The 20,274-nt window shown below is 41.3% G+C and overlaps 1 protein-coding gene across 2 annotated transcripts in view; it reads left to right on the top strand.

Moving 5' to 3' along the window:
• hif1an (hypoxia inducible factor 1 subunit alpha inhibitor) overlaps positions 1-20,274 on the top strand; it is a 124,708-nt gene that overhangs the window by 88,048 nt on the left and 16,386 nt on the right. For both annotated transcript variants that reach the window (XM_060854420.1, XM_060854419.1), the window contains exon 2: positions 3,667-3,911. In XM_060854420.1, the coding sequence (XP_060710403.1) occupies positions 3,667-3,911 (245 nt within the window). The remainder of the gene's footprint in view (positions 1-3,666; positions 3,912-20,274) is intronic.

The following is a 20,274-nucleotide window of genomic DNA, read 5'->3' as shown; positions in this document are numbered from 1 at the left end:
AAAGCCCAGCAGGTCAGGCAGCATCCAAGGAGCAGGAGACTCGACGTTTCGGGCATAAGCCCTTCTTCAGGAAGGTTTAGAGAGATGGCTATTTGTGTGTTGAAGTGTGCCAATTATTTTGACAAATATTTTTTGTTGGCAGCTGTGTTGTCTTTGTGCCATTTTAAATTCTGTGGAGTCCAGCAGATGAATGCTCTCCTTATGCGTTGTAGTTTTAAATTTAATGGAAGGGTGATGGTTATTTATTCTAATTCCAAATACCTCATGTGTCAACACAAATACAGAAAGAAGGTAATGTTAGTATGTAAATGCTTCACTTCGTAAATTAGTTGTGAGAAAGAAAAAAGAAGCACCTGAAAACTCCCACTCCCCAAAAAAATGAAACCTGTGCCTTTCCAACATCTTGGAATACTGTGTTGCTATTAATTTGCGGATTGGTTAGTGAAGGCAGAGCAGCACAATGACGGACATGTTATTGACCAATGCAGGAGTTTTGGGTTTGAATGTTTAGAGACAGGAGTTTGTATGGGTGATACCTCCTGGAATACACACGGCCACAGTTGACAAATCTAACCTAAAGGCTTCAAGCAATCAGAAGAGGATGTTTTATGTTGCCATCAGCTGGATTCTTCACTCTCACTGAAACAAAATCAGTTAACACCTATAATCAAACCAACAAAGTAGTAACTGAATATTTCAATACATGGTGTGACAGGTAAATCAGAATGCACATTTGAAAACTATGGCCACAGTGTTTCGCCAAGTCCAGTTCGAGTGATTTTTTTACATTTATTTTACCATGACTAACCAAATATTTTTTAAACATTTAGATGTGGACACCTTTTTTCAAAAAAAAAGCTAAAGCAGGTCTCTGGACCTTGTCACTCTTAAAAAATGAAACGTATTTATGTTGGAAGAAAAATTTCACTCGTGGCTGTGTGATTGATAAGGGGTTGGAGGATTGAGTTGATTTCTGCCCTACGTCCTTCAATAGTGCCATGTTGTACATTTTGGTTTGAGAGGCTCTGGGCACACACATGCTTTGTAGTGGTGCCCATTAAAGGCCCAGCCAGAAATAAAGTCCTGGCCCTTAACGACGTAATAGGTTTGCAATGGACGCCATTTCCCTGGCCCTGCACACATCCCTGGCACATCTGGACAACAAGGATATCTATGTCAGACTCCTGCTATTCGACTACAGCTTTGCCTTCAAAACCTTTATCCACTCCAGACTGATCTCAAAACTCAGAGACCGAGCTCATGGTTCCTCCCTCTTCAGGATGGATCCTCAGTTTCCTGACCAATCACCTTATCAGTGAAGATAGGCAATTGCACCTCCTCTAAAATAACACTCAACACCGGAGCCCCCCCCCCCACCCGACTGAGGATGCATTCTCAGCCCCTTACTCTACTCCCCATTCACCCATGACTGTGTAACCAAAATCCGAACGAACAGCTTCTGCAAGTTTGCTGACGACACCACCGTGGTAGGATCCGGATATCAAATAACGATGAGAGAATACACAAAGGAGACAGAGGGCTTAGTAGCGTGGTGCAAAATAACAACCTCTGTCTCAATGTCAGCAAAACAAAAAAAAATCACTGATTTCAAAAAGAAAGAAGGAGAACGCACTCCATCTGCATCAACAGAGCAGAGATTGGGAGGCTTGAGAGTGTCAAGTTACTAGGAGTGAGAATAACCAGCAACCTGTCCTGGACTTCCCACATAGATACAACAAACAAGAAAGCACAACAATGCCTCTTCTTCCTCAGGTGGCTTAGCAAATTCGGCATTTCCATAACGACCCTCACCGATGTTTACAGATGCATCATAGAAAGCATACTATCCGGGTGAATAAAGGCCTAGGAGGGCAATTACTCTGCCCGGGACTGTAAGGAACTGCAGAAGGTTGTGTACATGGTGGAAGACAACCTTCAATCCATGGACCCCATTTACACCAAAATTGGAGGTATAGTGGACAGCGAAGAAAGTCACTTCAAAGCGCAATGGGACTCCAAAACAGCCTCAATCTCATTCTTCTTATTTCTAATGCTTCGTGCATTCATATATAGTATTTTTAATTTGTTACTGCCCTCACCCTTCCCATCAACTCCTATTTCACTCAACCTTACAGCATGATCCCTTTTTGAGTTTTCTGCTTCATTGATACAGTTGTCTTTCTTGATTTCCCTTGTTCTAACTTTCCCTTCAATTTCCTTCAGGTGGGTCAGTGGGCCAAGGAGTGGCAAATAGAGTTTAATTTAGATAATGTGAGGTGTGGCATTTTGGAAAGGCAAATCAGGGCAGGACTAATATACTTAATGGTAAGGTCCTGGGGAGGATGGCTGAATAATGCAGGTTCATAGTTCCTTAAAAGTGGAGTGGCATGTAGACAGGATAGTGAAGAAGGCATTTGATAAGCTTACCTTTATTGGTCAGTGCATTGAATACAGGAGCCTTTTATAGAAAGGATGTTGTGAGACTTGAAAGGGTTCAGAAAGATTTACAAGAATGTTGCCAGGGTTGGCGGATTTGAATTATAGGGAGAGGCTGAATAGGCTGAGGCTATTTTTCCTGGAGTGTCGGAGGCTGAGGGTTAACCTTACAGAGCTTTATAAAATCATGAGGGACATGGAATAGGAGGAATAGACAAAATCTTTTCCCTGGGGTGGGTGAGTCCAAAACTCCAAAACAAGAGGGCATAGGTTCAAGGTGAGAAGAGAAAGATTTTAAAGGAATCTAAGGGGCAACCTTTTCACACAGAGGGTGGTATGTGTATGGAATGAGTTGCCAGAGGAAGTGGTGGAGGCTGGTACAATTACAACATTTAAAAAGCACATGAATAGGAAGGGTTTAAAGTGATATGGGCCAAATAGTTATAGAGATGTACACCATGGAAACAGACTCTTGAGTCCAACAGAACGAGATTAGTTTAGGATATCTGGTTGGCATGAATGAGTTGGGTTGAAGGGTCTGCTTCCATGCTGTACAGCTCTATGACTTTATATTCTTGATGTTATTAGAATTCATAAATCTGTGTTGATCTCTGCCTCGAGTATTCTCAATGATTGAGCACCATGGCCTGCTGAAGTGGAGAAGTCCAAAGATGTGCTGCTTTCTGAGTGAAGAAATTCCTCTTCACCTTAGTTTAAATGGCTTGTCCCATATTCTGATGCAGTATCCCCTGTTTCTAGACTTCTCAACATTCTTCCTGAATCTGCCCTGTCTAAGCCTTTAAGAATTTGTAAATTGCAACAAGATAACTTTGTGTTACCTTACATTCAGTGTGTCACAAATCATCTCCTTTATGTTGCTGGTTAGTTGGGAGTGATTTGTTAGCATCCACAATTATTGCACTCCTCACTGTCATTTTGTTGATATTGTGCATTAATGTAAGTTCTTCTTTCATCCTGTTTTGCCATATTGTTACTACCTGTGTTATAAGGTGATGTGTTTCAGACAACAAGTTGTTGCATGTTAGAACAAACAAACAACACCTTTCATTATGAAGAATCCTTGGTACATTTTGGAGTGACAACAAATTTTTCTTCAGTACGCTTGTTTTGCAGAGATGGCACCGAAATGGGTAAAGGGTTAATAATGTATAATTTGCACATCTGCTTCAGTGAAATCTACATTGTGCTGTTGGTGTTTTTCTATTCCAGGAGCCGGTAGTGCTAACAGATACCAACCTTGTGTACCCAGCACTGAAATGGGACCTGGAATACTTGCAGGAGAATATTGGAGATGGGGACTTTTCTGTTTATGTTGCCAAAACGCACAAGTTCTTGTACTATGATGAAAAGAAAATGGTTAACTTCAAGAATTTCGAGCCAAAGTCTAGGAGGGAAGAGATGAAATTCAGTGAGTTTGTGGAAAAACTTGGTGAAATCGATCAAGGTGACAACAGGTAAAGCATGAACCATAGACCTTTTACTGAGCAATTGAAGCACTTGCACAACTTAAATACTTGAATGCAATGCTTGTAAGGTACACAGATTAATTTTGCCTGAAAAACTCTGACCCTAGGCAATACAAAAATAAATGTTACATTAATGTAGTGTCTTTCGCAACGTTAGGAGGTCCAAAGGCACTTTAAAAGTAGAAATGTAATGAAGGAGGAATGGCACGCAGCAAGGTCCCATAAGCAGCAACAAAAATAAAGAAGATGTGAGTAATACTAAACAGAACTGGTAGTATGTATGGAGAGAGAAAAACAGTTAATGTATCAGCTCAATTAATTTTCATCAGAACTGGGAGAAGTTTGAAATATAATAGAAACTGAAAGGGGAGAAGGTGGAAAAAAGAACAAAAGGGAAAGTCTCTAATAGGATGGAAGACAGGAGAGAGTAAATGACAGAAGAGTTCATGGAGCAAAAAAGGTAGTATTGGAACAAGGGATAGATATCGAGGGATATAGATCAAATGCAGGCAAATGTCACTAGTTTGATTGTGAAAACTGACTGGCTTGGGCAAGTTGGGCAAAAGGGCCTGTTTCTACGCTGTAGACCTCTATGACTCTTAGTAAGGGAATAAAATTATGTACCTTAAGGAGTTCTCATTTACAGAATCATTGGAAAGCAAACAAGAGGGAAAAAAGATACTAAGAAATTAAACTAGCTTGGAAAAAGGAAACTAACTATGAGCGTATGTTAAGATCTGCAATTGTTGAACTCACTTCGTTGAATCCAGAAGGATTTAAAATGCCAAGCTTAAAGATGCTGTGCTGTTCCTTAAGCTTGGTTAGATCTTCATTACCACACGACAGGCAATCAAAGACAAAAAAGTCCTAGAATAGGAACAAGATGAAGAATTGTAATCACAGACAATTGGAAATGTAGGATTGCACTTCTGGATTGAAAGGCAATTTGCTGCAAAGCAATCACCCAGCTTACTTTTAAGATTTTCGCCACTGTAGAGAAGACCACATTGTAAATAACAAAAACAGGACACTGATTTGAAAGATATACAGGAAAATAGCTATTTCACCATGACGGATTTTTTGAGCCCTTGGATGGTGAGAAGGGATATTTTAAAAGGACAGGTGTGATAATGAGCAGGTAATCTGTGATGTTGATAAGTGTACATGGAGGATGACTGTTCTCTTCTTCATTGAAGAATACCATATAATCTTTAACATCCACTTGAGAGGGGAGACAGGACTTTGGTTTACAGTCTCATCGAAAGGTGAATACACCTGTATTATACCATGTGTTCACTTTTAACCTAGTTAAAAATCACACACACCAGGTTATAGTCCCAACAGATTTATTTGGAAGTACAAGCTTTCAAAGTACTGCTCCTTTGTCAGATAGCTATTAGGGCAGGATCATAGGACACAATTTATATTAAAAGATCAAAGTGTCATTCAGCTGACGCAATATATTGAACAAATTTAGATTGCAGTTTTTAATCACTTGAAATGAGGTTGCAGCTTGTGATTCATTAATATGTAAATCCCAGAACTACTTTTAAATCATATTTCCAAGATAACCTATCAAAAAAGGTGACATCTCAGCTTAGACAATACATTAGAGGTGTGAGATTGGAGTCTTCTGAAGTCTGCCTTTCAAAGATACACAAAACCAACAAACCTGGACATCCCATCATTATCAGGCAATGGAACCCTGTGTGAGAACCTCTCTGGCTATGTCAAGGGTATCTTGAACCCAGGGGACCCTCAGCTTCTGTCGTGACACTACAGATTTCTTACAGAGACTCAGCACCCATGGACCATTCCTTGTCACAATGAACATTTCAGCACTCTACACCAGCATCCTCACAAAGACGGCATGACTGCAACAGCCTCAGCATTCAATACCAACAATTGCTAATCTCCGAGCACCATCCTACAACTCATCGGCTTTATCCTCAACCACAACGTCTTCACCTTTGACAACCAGTTCTTCATCCAGGCACACGGAACAGCTGTAGGGACCAAATGTGCACCCCATATATGCCAACAAGTTCGTACAAGACTTTTTTTGCTACACAGGACCTCCGATCAATACTATACACCAGAAATAGTGATGACATTTTATTCCTCTGGATCCATGGCGAGGAGTCACTGAAACAACTACACAATGATATCAACAAATTTCATCCCACCATCAGACTTACCATAGACTACTATTTAATATCTGTCTCATTTGTGGACGCACTCATCTCCATCAAGGATGGGCACCTCAGTGTTTCACTCTACCGCAAGCCCATGGATAATCTCATGATGTTGCACATCTCTAGCTTCCACCCTAAACATATTAAAACAGCCACCCCCTACAGACAAGCCAGACATATACACAGGCTCTGTTCAGATGTGGAGGAACACGAGGATACCTGAAGGATGCCCTCATAAGAACAGGATACCACCCAAGACTTGCGCAGCAGGCACTCAAGTGACTCAGCCATGTCATCTATCTCATAAGCTGCAGGCAAGGATGCCCCAAGGCATGGTACATTGGCGAGACCAAGTAGACGCTATGATAACCAATGAATGGACACTGCGCAACAATTCGCCAGACAGGGATGTTCCCTCCCAGTCAGGGAACACTGCAGCGGTCAGGGACATTTCGACTGGGATCTTCGAGTGACCATCCTCTAAAGCAGACTTCGGGATACGCAACAATGCAAAGTGGCCAAGCAGAGGTTGATAACCAAGTTCAGTACCCATGAGGATTGCCTCAACCGGGATCTTGGGTTCATGTCACACTACAGGTGACCCCAGTACACTATACAGTTCTCTCATACACACACGCACACACACACACACACACTGTTACACACAATCACATTTATGCACTCACACAGACCGTCTCTCATACATACTCTCTCTCCCAGACATTCACACACACACAAACACACGCGCACACCCTGTCATAGGCATATACTCCCGCACGCACTCTATCAAACATGCGTGCATGCACACACACACACACACACACTCTCTCTCTCTCTCTCTCTCTCTCTCTCATTCCCTCACACACACCCGCACGTTCACTATATGGAGTGAATTTGCATTTGCAGGTTTGTATTTGTACACCCATTCTATTTTGTTCAAAAATCATGTAGGCAGTCAGTCCATGTGACATCTTATCAATTCCTACTTTGAAATAGAACCAGGCTGGGATACAGACAGACTCTTTAATGTATTGTCTGAGCTGAGATGTCACCTTTCTTTTTATAAAACCTTAAATTATCTCAGGAATGTGACTTGAAAGTTCTGGGATTTACATATTAATGAATCAAAACCTGCAACCTCATTCTAGTGATTAAAGACTTAACAGCAATCTAGATTTGTTCAATACATTGCCTCAGCTGTATGCACTTTGATCTTTTCCTATAAAATCTGTGTCCTATGATCCTGCCCCACTAACTACCTGATAAAGGAGCAGCACTCTGAAAGCTTGTACTTCCAAATAAGCCTGTTGGACTATAACCTGGCGTTGTGTGATTTTTAACTTTGTCCACCCCAGTCCAACACCGGCACCTCCACATCATTTTTAAGATGGTTTATCCCCTGTCTTCTTAAATCATTTAAATTATTTTGAACTGTGTTTCATGAGAATAATGATACTTTCCTCAAAACATCATCTCTGAGACCAGACAAACAAGAATAATGCATGCTATTTGAGTAATTGAGTTGGCACAATTAAGCCTAGTCTTGCCTGACCCATGTCAAAGTGCAATGGTGTCGAGTTAACCATTAAGCATTGTTTTCAAACCTTCCTCCAGTAAATAATTGAAATCAATGTATCGTTTAATGCCACCAGAGCAGTGATTTAAAGCAGGGCCTTTCTGGTATATATCACTCAGTGTCTTCCAGTAGGTTTTTAGCTGCTTGAGTGGAGGATCCCAGTTTCTGAGTTAGCTTACCATCTTGACAGCAATAGTTTGCAGGTTTTCAGGTTAGAAAACTTAATTTAACAGGAGGGCTAGTTGAAGGCTGCTGTCTCCTTACCAGAAATCCTACATCAGAAGTAGAGACGTCCACGAAATGCTGCCCAGACTGTGCTTTCATATTTCTACCTGAATAATTTGAAGTTCTGGGAAGAACTTAGTATCCGGTTCTGTGACCAATAACTCAACTGTGTTCCAGCGACAAAATATCTCACGATCACTTTTGATCATAAATTAATCTTTGATAACCATAGAATGGTTGCAGTACAAAAGGAGGCCAGTTGGCCCAATATGTTCATAATGGCTGTCTGGAGGAGTAATTCAACTGGTATGCCTTCTCTCACCCTGTGTACTTGTTTAATTTCTTCTAACCCAATTGCCTCAATGACTTCCTGTGATAATGAGTACCACATTCTAACCACTGAGTAATAAACTACTCCTTATTCCATGATTGTATTTATTACTCACTGTCTTGTATTTAAGGTCACTAGTTTTGGCTTCTCCCATAAATAATTCCTGTCCACCCCATTCACAATTTCAAATATCTCAAATAGGTCACATTTCAGCCTTTTTGTTTCTTAAGAGAGGAATCCCAACCTGTTCAATCTTCTTCTATAACAGTAGTTTCTTAGTTCTAATACTTTCTCTAAATGTTTCTGCTTGTATCTGGGTTTTTATTATATGAATATTAGGACTCTATACAGTATTAAGTGATGATTTGGTGGCCATACCTCTAAGGGGCCAAGGTCAAGACCAGTATGAATCTGATTTATACACTGTTTACTACCACCTGGGACAGCAGAGCCAGTGCTCCAGGAACTGTTTCACTCACCCTAGTACACCAATGGCATTTTATCGCTATACTATATGGTTCAGGAGCCACCACAATAACATGGGAGATATCCATCTCCAGGAATTCATGAGGATTAAAAGAGATTGAGACCAACACAGCTTGCATAACTTCCTGTAACATATATTGAAGTGTCTGATGTCTGCAAAAACATCCAACTCAAGGTAGATCACCAACTGTCAGCTAGGTAGCATTCTCACTGTCACGGGACCTTAAAATCAAAATCCATGCATTGGTCTGAAATCTCTAAGTCCCTACTGCAACACACTGCATGCCATGTAAACTGACAACATCCCTGCCCCAGTGCTACACAGTGACTGGTCCGAATGGTCTAGTCCCAGGTTACGAAGGTCCACAGAAAGTTTGGACGACCTCAACCCGCTGAGGATGGGCAGGGAAAGCTGTGATCACTTATTCTACCAGTGGAACATGAGGAACAGCCTGAATTGTGACTGTGGCCGTCCAAGTCACCCACAACCTGACCTCCTGTCTTTTTTTTAGATTAGATTACCTACAGTGTGGAAACAGGCCCTTTTGGCCCAACAAGTCCACACCGACCCGCCGAAGCGCAACCCACCCATACCCCTACTTATATCCCTTACCTAACACTACGGGCAATTTAGCATGGCCAATTCACCTGACCCGCACATCTTTGGACTGTGGGAGGAAACCGGAGCACCCGGAGGAAACCCACGCAGACACGGGGAGAACATGCAAGCTCCACACAGTCAGTCGCCTGAGGCGGGAATTGATCCCAGGTCCCTGGCGCTGTGAGGCAGCAGTGCTAACCACTGTGCCACCGTGCCGCCCGTTGCTGTCCTGAGATATCTAGTCCCAGTGATGTCACTGTTCACACTGGACCAGCTGAGTGGATTGTTAACCTTGACGTTGTTATCAAGCTAGCTTTCCCAGCCATGCAAATTAATAACAACTCATTCCAAACTAATTCAGTTTTCTGACCCTCAGTAAAAGGTTTATAGGCCCCTGTCAGAAAAGCATGTATTTGCCTCTTCTGCTGTATAGTGTAAAGTTTTATAGTGGAAAATATTCTTCAAGTGTTTGCCAAAGTATTGATTTTATGCCTATTTAGAGTATAGAGACGTACAGCATGGAAACAGACCCTTCAGTCCAACCCATGCATGCTGACAAGATATCCCAACCCAATCTAGTCCCACCTACCAGCACCCGGCCCATATCCCTCCAAACCCTTCCTATTCATATACCTATCCAGATGCCTCTTAAATGTTGCAATTGTACCAGCCTCCACCACATCCTCTGGCAGCTCATTCCCTCTGGTCTGGTGCCTGATCGTTCCATTGCATATACCAGATCACTTGTGATTATGTTGTACTCAGGATGTTTTTATTTAAATAATAATTCGCTACTATTGATCTTTCCTTCAGTTTTCACAAAATGGCTTCATTAAAATGTGTGATTTAACAAACAAAAGTTGAGTTGCTGGATTTTCCACACTTAAACAGGAACATGATCTTCCACATTTGGTTTTCCTTGTTTCTTTGTTGTCAGAGTTACCACAGCAATGCTGACCAACCATTTGGAAACTTCCTGGTGTGATGCAGGTTGCGAACTCAGATAATCTTATTGACTTGCACAGACCCATCTTGGACAATCATATGCATGCAAGCTAACTCAGTTAAAGTAAAATGGTAGTCCCATTCTGTTGGGCTCTCTATCAGCCATAATTTACATTTGAACTTAAGAGCAAGTTAATCAGTAGTGAAATTGGCAGTTGACACCAAACCCAGGATGGGGTGGGAGGTGCTGCATGGTGGGATGCTATAGCTAGGATTGAGGATGAATACACCATAGTGCAAAAAGAGATTAGAAAACCAACAGATTGGGCAGTTAAGTGGCATTTTGACACCACTAAATGTGAACTGATGTACTAGTCAGTATAATCAGTACCTACAGCTTGGAGCAGGAGTTGCCAGCACATCAGTTGGGAGCAATTGGTCACACATCATCTGCCAATGAGTAGCCCTCTGTTGCTACTTCCCACCAACCTTGATATTAAGGTCAGTAATGGAGGCTAGCCACCAGCACCACTAATGGGAGGAAGGATAGTGAGAGGAGGACCCCAGTCAGGAAGAAGCTAGGTGAGCGAAGGAAGGGTGGAACCACCACCAGTGACAGGATCCAGAGGCTGGGAAGGCAGGTCTGTGTGACCTGGGAAGCAGCCAAATAGGTTCTGATGTTTTTATTTAATCAGAGTAAGCTCTTGTTAACAAAAGACTTAGTGGTTTCTAGGAAATTTAACAGGCTCCAATTGCAAAGGGATCTAGAATTACAGGAGAGCAGCAGTATGCAGTTCGAATAACAAGATAAATGAGATGTACCTATAGGGGATATTAATTCAACAGGAATGAAAATAAAATTGCTCCAAATATTGCAATTATGAAATAAACAGGAAATACTGGAGCTACTCAGAAACAAGAGTTAATAGGGACTGTAAATACAGGATAATGAGTAATAAATACAATCAGGAACTAAGGAGTAATTTATTTACTTGGTTTTGGAATGTGGTATTCACTACCACTGGAAGTGGTTGAGGCAGATAGATTTGTCCAACAGTTGGCCCAAAGGCAAGAATGCAGCCTGCCAAGGAGTCCTATCTGACTCTTAACCAAGATTCTACATGGAGGGGTGTGGAAAAGTCTGTAAGCAATTGCTCCTTACAACTGAGGCCATTTCTCTAAAACCTTTGCTGCTGATGGGCCTTTTAGGTGGAACAGCTGCAAGCTGTGCAAATATTCCTACCTTCATATAAAACATGCATCCAATCTGCATTCAGTGCTCAGAAATAATCCTGAGCTTCTTGTTGCCTGCCACTTCAACACAATGTTCCCGAGCCAACATCTTAGACTCAAGCTTGATGCAGTGCTTCAGCAAAGCTCAGTGAATATTTTTCCAATTAGCAACTATTGATTCTCTTAGACTGACCTTTACCTGTCCAATCTTTCCTTTCCTTTGTCTGCACAGTTGTCTCCCTAGGCCCATCTCCACCTATTGTTCACATATCCTCTTCTTCCCACTCCATCTTCAGTATATATATATCAACCTTTTCCGAGCTACGGACAGTTCTGAAGAAGGGTCACTGGACCCAAAACATTAACTTTGCTTTGTCTCCACCAGATGCTGCCAGACCCGCTGAGTTTTTTCCAGCAATTTCTACTGTTATCTCTGCTTTCATTTCAGCCTGAGCACTGGACTCACAAAATGGCAGTGAGCCTGCAGTCACTGGGGCAGACTGCTAGAGACAGGGTTCCTACTAGGTGGGTGAAGCAATGAGATTGGGGCTTGACTTTGTCAAACTGGGCGCGGAAATTGTTTCAGAATTGAGCAATGAGTTGGGAGTCAGGCAAGACCTTGTGGGCACTGGCCCCTGAAGGGCTGCAGTTAAAAAGCCAAAGCAGGCCTTCCAGTTGTGTTCAGCATGTGTTTGAGTGAGAGAGAGGGAGAGTATGGGAGTGAAGCTGTGTAGGAGGGAGGTTGTGAGACGAGAACTGAGTTTATGTCCGAACGCTGAAACTGAGTAAGCCAGGCATCTACACCTTTTTCCCTCCTCCTTCCCATCCTCCCTTAAAGAAAACCTCCTAGAAAACAAACTGGGAGATTAGGAAATCCTAGACTAAAAGGCAACTACATCCAACCCTCCACTTTCATTATGACCTCTGCCAAGATCATTTTGGAGTGTTTGCCACTCCAATAGACTTAAGAACAGAAGTAGGCCATTCAGCCCGTTGAGTCTTCTATGCCATTCAGTGAGGTCATTGCTGATCTGACAATCCTCAGCTCCAATTTCCTATGTTGCCTGTCTCGAGAGACACCAGTATATACATAGACAAAGATACAGCAGTGACTCTCAAAAGTCTGTAAAACTTAATTTATTACATACTGAAATGAAGAACAAATGCTTTTAACTACTCGAGATATCGCACTCACTGTCTTTCATTGTCCCAGATTCTGTGACTCACCCCAAGTATTATTACCCAGGAGAATTGGCAGCTGGCCAGGCTGGAACTCTTCTCAACATCTTCACTGCACCTCCTGATGTAGAGTACCTCTTGCAGTGTTATTCTTTCAAATCCTGCTGAAAAATCAGGGGTCTCCTAGGCTGCTTTGTACACAGGGCTCTGCCAAGTGTATGCCTTATTTAGGATTATCTGTGTGCGAAATGTTTCATCCTTATTTGGTACAGACAGCAGTTACTGATTTCCTTCAATCTTAGCTCTTAGCAAACCTGAATGATTCAGCATAATTAAATTCACATAACAGCCAATGGTAAAGCCGTTTAATAGTTCCAGTTATCTACAACCTGTTCCAATCCTGATTCCTTTACTGATTAAAAATCTGACTATTTTGACCTTGGATTTATTTAATGACTCAACCTCCGAAACTCTTTGCGGTAAATAATTCCACAGATTCAAACAGCCCTGAAAGAAGCAATTCTTGTAAGAGCAAATTACTGCAGCTGCTGGAATCTATACTGAAAACAACAAATGCTGGAGATCACAGTGGGTCAGACAGCATCCATGGAGAGAGGGCAAACTAACATTATGACTCCTCATCTCTTGTCTTAAAAGGGCAACCCCTTATTCTGAGATTGTTCCTTCAGGTCCTAAGCTCTCCCAGAAAGGGAAACAATCTGTCTGCATCTAACCTGTCAAGTCCCCTAAGAATCTTGTATGTTTCAATAAGGTCACTACTTAGTCTTCTAAACACCAGTGTACAGGTTCAACCTATTCAATCTGTACTGATAAGATAGTTCCTTCATACCTGGGATCAGCCTGGTGAAGCCTCTCTGCGCTACCTTACCAAGACTTCCCTGTATTTATCCCTTTGAAATGGCGAAGCAAGGTCAGTGTTACTCCTTAGTTCAGCCCCAGTTCCCTTCTCTAATAATCAACACTGGGGATGTAGTCTGCTTCTTCCTTGCTCTGTTTTTTAACTAGTAAGGGAAAACAAGGTTTTACTAGTAAGCTGTTTCACTTGGTTTTAGTGGTTATTTGTATTAATTACTTGTTTACTTAAATTATCGATTGATTGTATCATAATTTTTAAATGCATGTTTATCATTATCTTTCTGAAATTTGTTCACTTTTGCGCATGCGTGCACACACCCATACATACACAGTTGAAATGAGGCATCTCAAATGAAAAGCCTAGATTAGAGCCTTTCAAAAAGAAATAAGACAAGTACAAAGTGACAGATAAGTTGGAATAGCTGAGTTACTGCTGCAGAGAACCAGTATGGCTATGATGGGCTGAATGGCCACCTTCTGTGCAGTTCGTGTTCTGTGCTTCTACACGAGGGAAAGGAGAATAAAAAGATAGGCTGAGATGTAATAGATAGAATGGGAGGAGACATGCGGAGCATTAGCAGTTGGCTCAGTTGGGCAATTTCTGTTCTGTGATTTCTGTGTAGTTCAGAATAGCAAATTTCCTTGAAAGAAATATGAATTTAACTTGATTATTTTTAAAAATTTGATCACATATCACAATAATCCTGACCTATCTGCAAGCAAGATCTTTATTTCACTTTTTTGCACTCTCATCTTATGATTGTCAGCTCCATTTAGTCAAGATAACTTTAACATAAGTGAAATGAATTAGCACTTACAAAACAAAATCCATAAACCATTAATCAACAGACTATCAAAGTAGTTGCATTATGCTCACCTGTTATACTGACAACAGATAAAGAAAATATTTGATAAAAATATGCATGAGATTCATTTTAACTCTTAAAATATTGAATGGTTGGTAAAATTAAGAAAACTGCACCAATTGGACACCTTGTTGATGGGCACTAATTCTAGGTATTTCTTGTATGTAGCTACTCACTTTGGGCAGCACCAGAGGTGACTCACATTTTGTAAAGTTAAAAAATCACACAATCCCAGGTGATAGTCCAACAGGTTTAATTGGAAACAACAAATGCTGGAGATCACAGTGGGTCAGACAGCATCCATGGAGAGAGGGCAAACTAACATTATGACTCCTCATCTCTTGTCTTAAAAGGGCAACCCCTTATTCTGAGATTGTTCCTTCAGGTCCTAAGCTCTCCCAGAAAGGGAAACAATCTGTCTGCATCTACCTGTCAAGTCCCCTAAGAATCTTGTATGTTTCAATAAGGTCACCACTTAGTCTTCTAAACACCAGTGTACAGGTTCAACCTATTCAATCTGTACTGATAAGATAGTTCCTTCATACCTGGAATCAGCCTGGTGAAGCCTCTCTGCGCTACCTTACCAAGACTTCCCTGTATTTATCCCTTTGAAATGGCAAAGCTAGTGCTTTCAGTTAAACCTGTTGGACTATCACCTGGTGTTGTGTGATTTTTAACTTTGTACACCTCCGTCCAACATTGGCATCTCCAAATCATGACTACCATCGACACATTTTGGAAGTTATTCAGTATTCCCACCTCAAACAGAAGAAACCTGCTACCTGACTGCCATGTGTAGTTTTGCATCTTTATTACTTATCTCCCATTATTTGGTCATTTTAGTTACCTCTCCTGACTGGAAAAAAATATTTCAAACCTAATTGTTATTCAGACACTAGCTATCACATTTAGTCATTATCTAATGTCTTTACTCCATTGTCTTTTCTAAGGATGATGTTCCCCCCCCCTCAAATGTTTCTTTGTGCAGTCTTGGTGCTGACACTACGTTTCTAGAGTATAAGTCTTTGTCTAGTCAAGTTTTGTGCTTCAAGCATAAGTCATTTTGGTGAAGCCGATGTGACTACTCCTATGCACAGTCTCTCTTCAATGTAAATTAGCTGTAAAGCTACATCTGCCATGCCTTTCTAGCAACAGCGAACACTAGTCATACCTGTTACTGTAATTTGCAGTTTATCCTGTCTAGGAAAACTCATCAGAAGTACTATAATTGAAATTCTAGAGAAAATTCTGAAATAGCTTGATTCTCCTGTCCTAACACTGAGAGCAGGAGAACCTTCAAAGTACCAGAGTCTGTCCAATGCAGAGTATGATCATGGACTTGCATCACTGGACCACAACTGCAAATCCTATGCCACAATGTGCAAACTTAAGATAATTTGTGGAAAATTTGGAAACATGAAGGCGTCCAGTCAAAATGCCCACAAAGCTTGTGAAAAGGTAATCTGTACTTTTAATGACTTGCTTGTAACTCAAGTCTACATCAAAGTGGTACACTGTTACCTGCCCTCTGAAATAGCTGACAAAGCCACTAATTCAGGCAATTAATAAATGGCAAAATAAAATGTCAGCCTTGCCAGTACCACACACAACAAAGATTGTGGGGACCTTGGGCTGAGGGAAAACTATATCGAAAATTGTAGATTTATGAGAATGGTTCCAGGGATGAGAAGGTTCAGTTATGACGATTAGTTGGAACAGTTTTCCTTGAAGATAAGCAAGTTAAGAGGAGATTTGATAGCGGTTTTCAAAATCATGAGTGGTTTGCACAGAGTCAATAGGACAAAACTCTTCATAATTGTATAAGTATTTTGAGTAAAAGGACACAGATGTAAAGAAGTTTGCAAAGGAAGCAAATGCAAAGTCAGAAAAAAAAGTGTTCATGCAGCAGTTAGTTAAGATTTGGAATGCACTGCCTGGAATTGTGATGAAGACTGATTCACTTGGGACATTCTAGTGGGTAGTATCTGATATTTTTAAAGAAATAATGTGCAGGGTTACAGGACACAGAATGCTCATTCTGAGAGTTCATGTAGATATGATGGGCTGAATGGCCTTCTACATCATAGCAATTCTCTGATTCTGAGTACAGCTCACCCAAATCACAGAAAGAATGTTAAATTACACTCCGCGTCGGTTGAGAAGGCTTAGCAGCCAACATGCACTGCTCCAGCTTCTTTGAAAATCTTTCATGCCAGGAGCATTGAAAAGAGAGAAAAAAACTGCAGATGCTAGAATCCAAAATAGGCAGGCAAGAGGCTGGAAGAATACAGTAGGCCAGGCAGCATCAGGAGGTGGAGAAGTCAACATTTCAGGTGTAACTCTTCTTCAGGACGGGGGGTGGGTGTAAGGGAAGCGGCGGGGCCAGGGGCAGGGTAGTGAAGTGGTAATAATTGAAGACAGGTAGAGGGTATGCCTGCTTGGCCAATGGGACGAATGAATCTGGTTGGTGGTAGGGAGCAGTGGAAGGGAGGGGAAAGGGCTGGGAAGGGAGACGGGGGATGGGAGGGAGGTTTTTTGAAATGTTGAGTCCTCCGGACTATAGGGTGACCAGGCGGAAGATGAGGAGTTGTTCCTCCAATTTGCGCTGTGGTTCGTCTCGGCAATGGAGGAGACCAAGGATGGTCACGTCAGAAAGGGAGTGGTTCAGGGAATTGAAATGGGTGGTGACTGTGAGATCTGGTCGGTCCCCGCAGACCCGGCTGCGATGCTCCATGAACCATTCCCTAAGTTTGCGTTTGGTCTCCCCAGTGCAGAGAAGACTACACCAGGAGCACCTGATGCATTAAACTAGGTTGGAAGAGATGCAGGTGAACCCCTGTCTAAGCTTCAATGTAGTCCTTGCGGTACAGGGAAATTTATTTCTCAAGTAAAGAGTTTCACTTGGCGCTTTGACAGTGAGTAATCTGTCACCATCTCCACATTCACGCGATTTGATTGTCCATCACTGGCAAGCAAAGAATTATTTGCCAACCTTCATGCCTGACTGAGTTTTATCAGCTACTTCAGGGGGCACGATGATGGACTGGAATCACAAATCGGTCATTACAAGGTCTCTGATGATTTTTTTCTCCCCTATAGTCTGACAGCTTTGCAGTTGTTTGGGATGAATCAGTAAATGTGTTTCCAGACTTTTAAAACTAATTTCAAATTCTCCAACTGCAGTCATGCAATTCACATATTTCTGGATTATGTCCAGTGGCAAAGCAAATCCACCTCTGTCTCTGGCACTGGAGTTTGGAGTTGATTGGATTGGGGGAGCCTGGCAAAAATGGAAACTGCGTGATGAAGATAAAGGCAGAGGTGGACAGTATTTCAGGGGTAAGAAAACCCTTCCATTAGGAAATGTGAAGCTTGGCTTAGTTTTGGACACCATTTGAGTTTGGGTTGATGGGAAACTGATATCAAACAATGTCAAGAGTTAGGAGCCAAGACAAATGAAAAATGTGCAAGAATATATTCCCTTTCATGAACACAGGAAATTGCAAAGCAATTTACATGCATTAAAGTTCAGATAAATTGACTTTTGTAATATAAGAAATGCAGCAGCTGACTTTACCTCAAACAGCAATGAGATAATGACCAAATAATGTCTTTCTCTTTACGTTGATTGAAGGATAAATATTGATCAGCACACCAGGGGGATGACGTTTGGGAATAAGCAAGCAACGACTTGATGCCAACTGAACAGAATGTCCTTGGTGTTGCCTAGGATCAGGGATGGTTTACATAGACGTTGGACAGCTTGTACCTAACAGCGCAGTAAAGATGTATTTCATTGTGCTCAGTACAGAGAGCTGGATCAGTGGTGCTGGAAGAGCACAGCAGTTCAGGCAGCATCCAACGAGCAGCGAAATCGACATTTCGGGCAAAAGCCCTTCATCAGGAATAAAGGATCCAGAATCTGGTTTCCAGCATCTGCAGTCATTGTTTTTACCTCAGTACAGAGAGCAACAGTGATTCCCTGACACTGTTGGCCTGTACATAACACTTAAATTAAAATATCTCTTCTCGGCCTTTTTATGAAGTTCTTTATAGACTTGAACTAGTTCTACTTTGCCTAATTCAGAGTTCTATCAGGAATCTTAATTCAGATAACCTTTACCTTGAAAGATAAAAGATCATTGTCAAATTATTTTCTGAATACAATCCTTCTCCCCAGACTTTTCTTCTTCTGTACTTTAATTAGAGCTCATTATAATGTATTAATTTGGTGCCTTTAACATGATAAAATACCCCAAGGTATTATGCAAAATTTGTAATTAATATTATTTGTAAGAAATATTATTACACAAAATTTGTTAGTAAAGGGGCTGTTTGGACAGATACTTATCAATAACATGGCTTAAGGAATGATGTGAAGGAGGAAAAGATTAAACAGTGTGGAGTTATTTCTTTAGAAAAGAGGAGATTGAGAGATGGCCTGATAGAAGTCTTTAAAATTATGAAGAGATTTGATAGGCTAGATGTAGGAATGACGTTTCACTAACTGGGGAGTCTAAACCTTTGGGCCATGAAAATAAGATCTAGTAAAGAATTAAGGAGAAGCTTTTTTAGACAAACTAATTATTATCAAATTTGCTCCTGTAAAGTACATGAAGACGTTGAAAGATGTTCAATAAATGCTGCATGTTATTGAAGGAAGAGCAATTGGCCCCCACACAGAGCAGTTGAAGTGAATGTCATCAATACCTTTAAGGGGAAGCTCGATGAATACATGAAGGGGAAAAGATTAGAAAGTCACGTTGATGTGAGATGAAGTAGTGCGAATGACAGCTTGTTTGGGACCATGAATACCAATATAGACCAAATAGGTTCAATGGCTAGTTTCTGTACTATAAACAACAGTAAGGAAATCTGTGTAAATATTTGGGAAATGGCGATGCAGAATAAAATGTCTTCCTGTTTGGGTGGGAGCAAAAATAACAGTGAGAGAAAGAATACCGTCTGCAACACACTCGGTAAGGTGTCAATTTTTATTTAGGGGAAGATGATGGTCTTATCATTAGACTATTAATCCAGAGACCCAGGTCTCTGGGGATCCAGGTTCAAATCCCACAATGCAGATGATGAAATTTGAATTCAATAAAAGTCTGTGATTAAGACTCTAATGATGACTGTGAAACCGTTGCTGATTGTCTGAAAACCCATCTGGTTCACTAATGTCATTTATGGGAGGAAATCTGCCATGGTTACCTGGTCTGGTCTATGTGTGACTCCACACCAACAGCAATGTGGTTAACTCTCAACAGCTTGCTGGGTTAATTAAGGATGGACAATAAGTACCGGCCTGGCCAACAACCTCCACATCCTGTGAATGAATTTTTAAAAATGTATGTACGTTTATTCCCTTATCTTAGTTTCCTTCCCTCTTCTAGCAAGTCCTAGGTTACAATAGAGTCATAGAGATGTACAGCATGGAAACAGACCCTTCAGTCCAGCTTGTCAATGCTGACCAGATATTCTAAATTAATCTAGTCCCATTTGCCAGCGTTTTGCTTATTAACATTTCAATCCTTTGTATTCATATTCCCATTCAGATGCTTTGTAAATGTTGTAATTGTACCAACCTCCACCACTTCCTCTGACAGCTCATTCCATACATTTCACCCTTAGGTCCCTTTCCAATTTTTTCCCTTTCATCTTAAATCTCTGCTCTCTAGGTTTGGACTCTCCTATCCCGGGAAAAATGCTTTGGCTATTCACCTTATCCATACCCCTCATGATTTGATAAACGTTTATAAGGTCACCCCCTCAGCTCTGATGCTGGAGGAAAAACAGTCCCAGCCTGTTCAGCCTTTTCCTGTAGCTCAAACCCTC

The sequence above is a fragment of the Hemiscyllium ocellatum genome, chromosome 43, assembly GCF_020745735.1.
Source record: "Hemiscyllium ocellatum isolate sHemOce1 chromosome 43, sHemOce1.pat.X.cur, whole genome shotgun sequence".
NCBI lineage: Eukaryota > Metazoa > Chordata > Chondrichthyes > Orectolobiformes > Hemiscylliidae > Hemiscyllium > Hemiscyllium ocellatum.
Note: the sequence above shows the minus strand (reverse complement) of the source record. Positions and strands in the feature narration are given on the sequence as shown.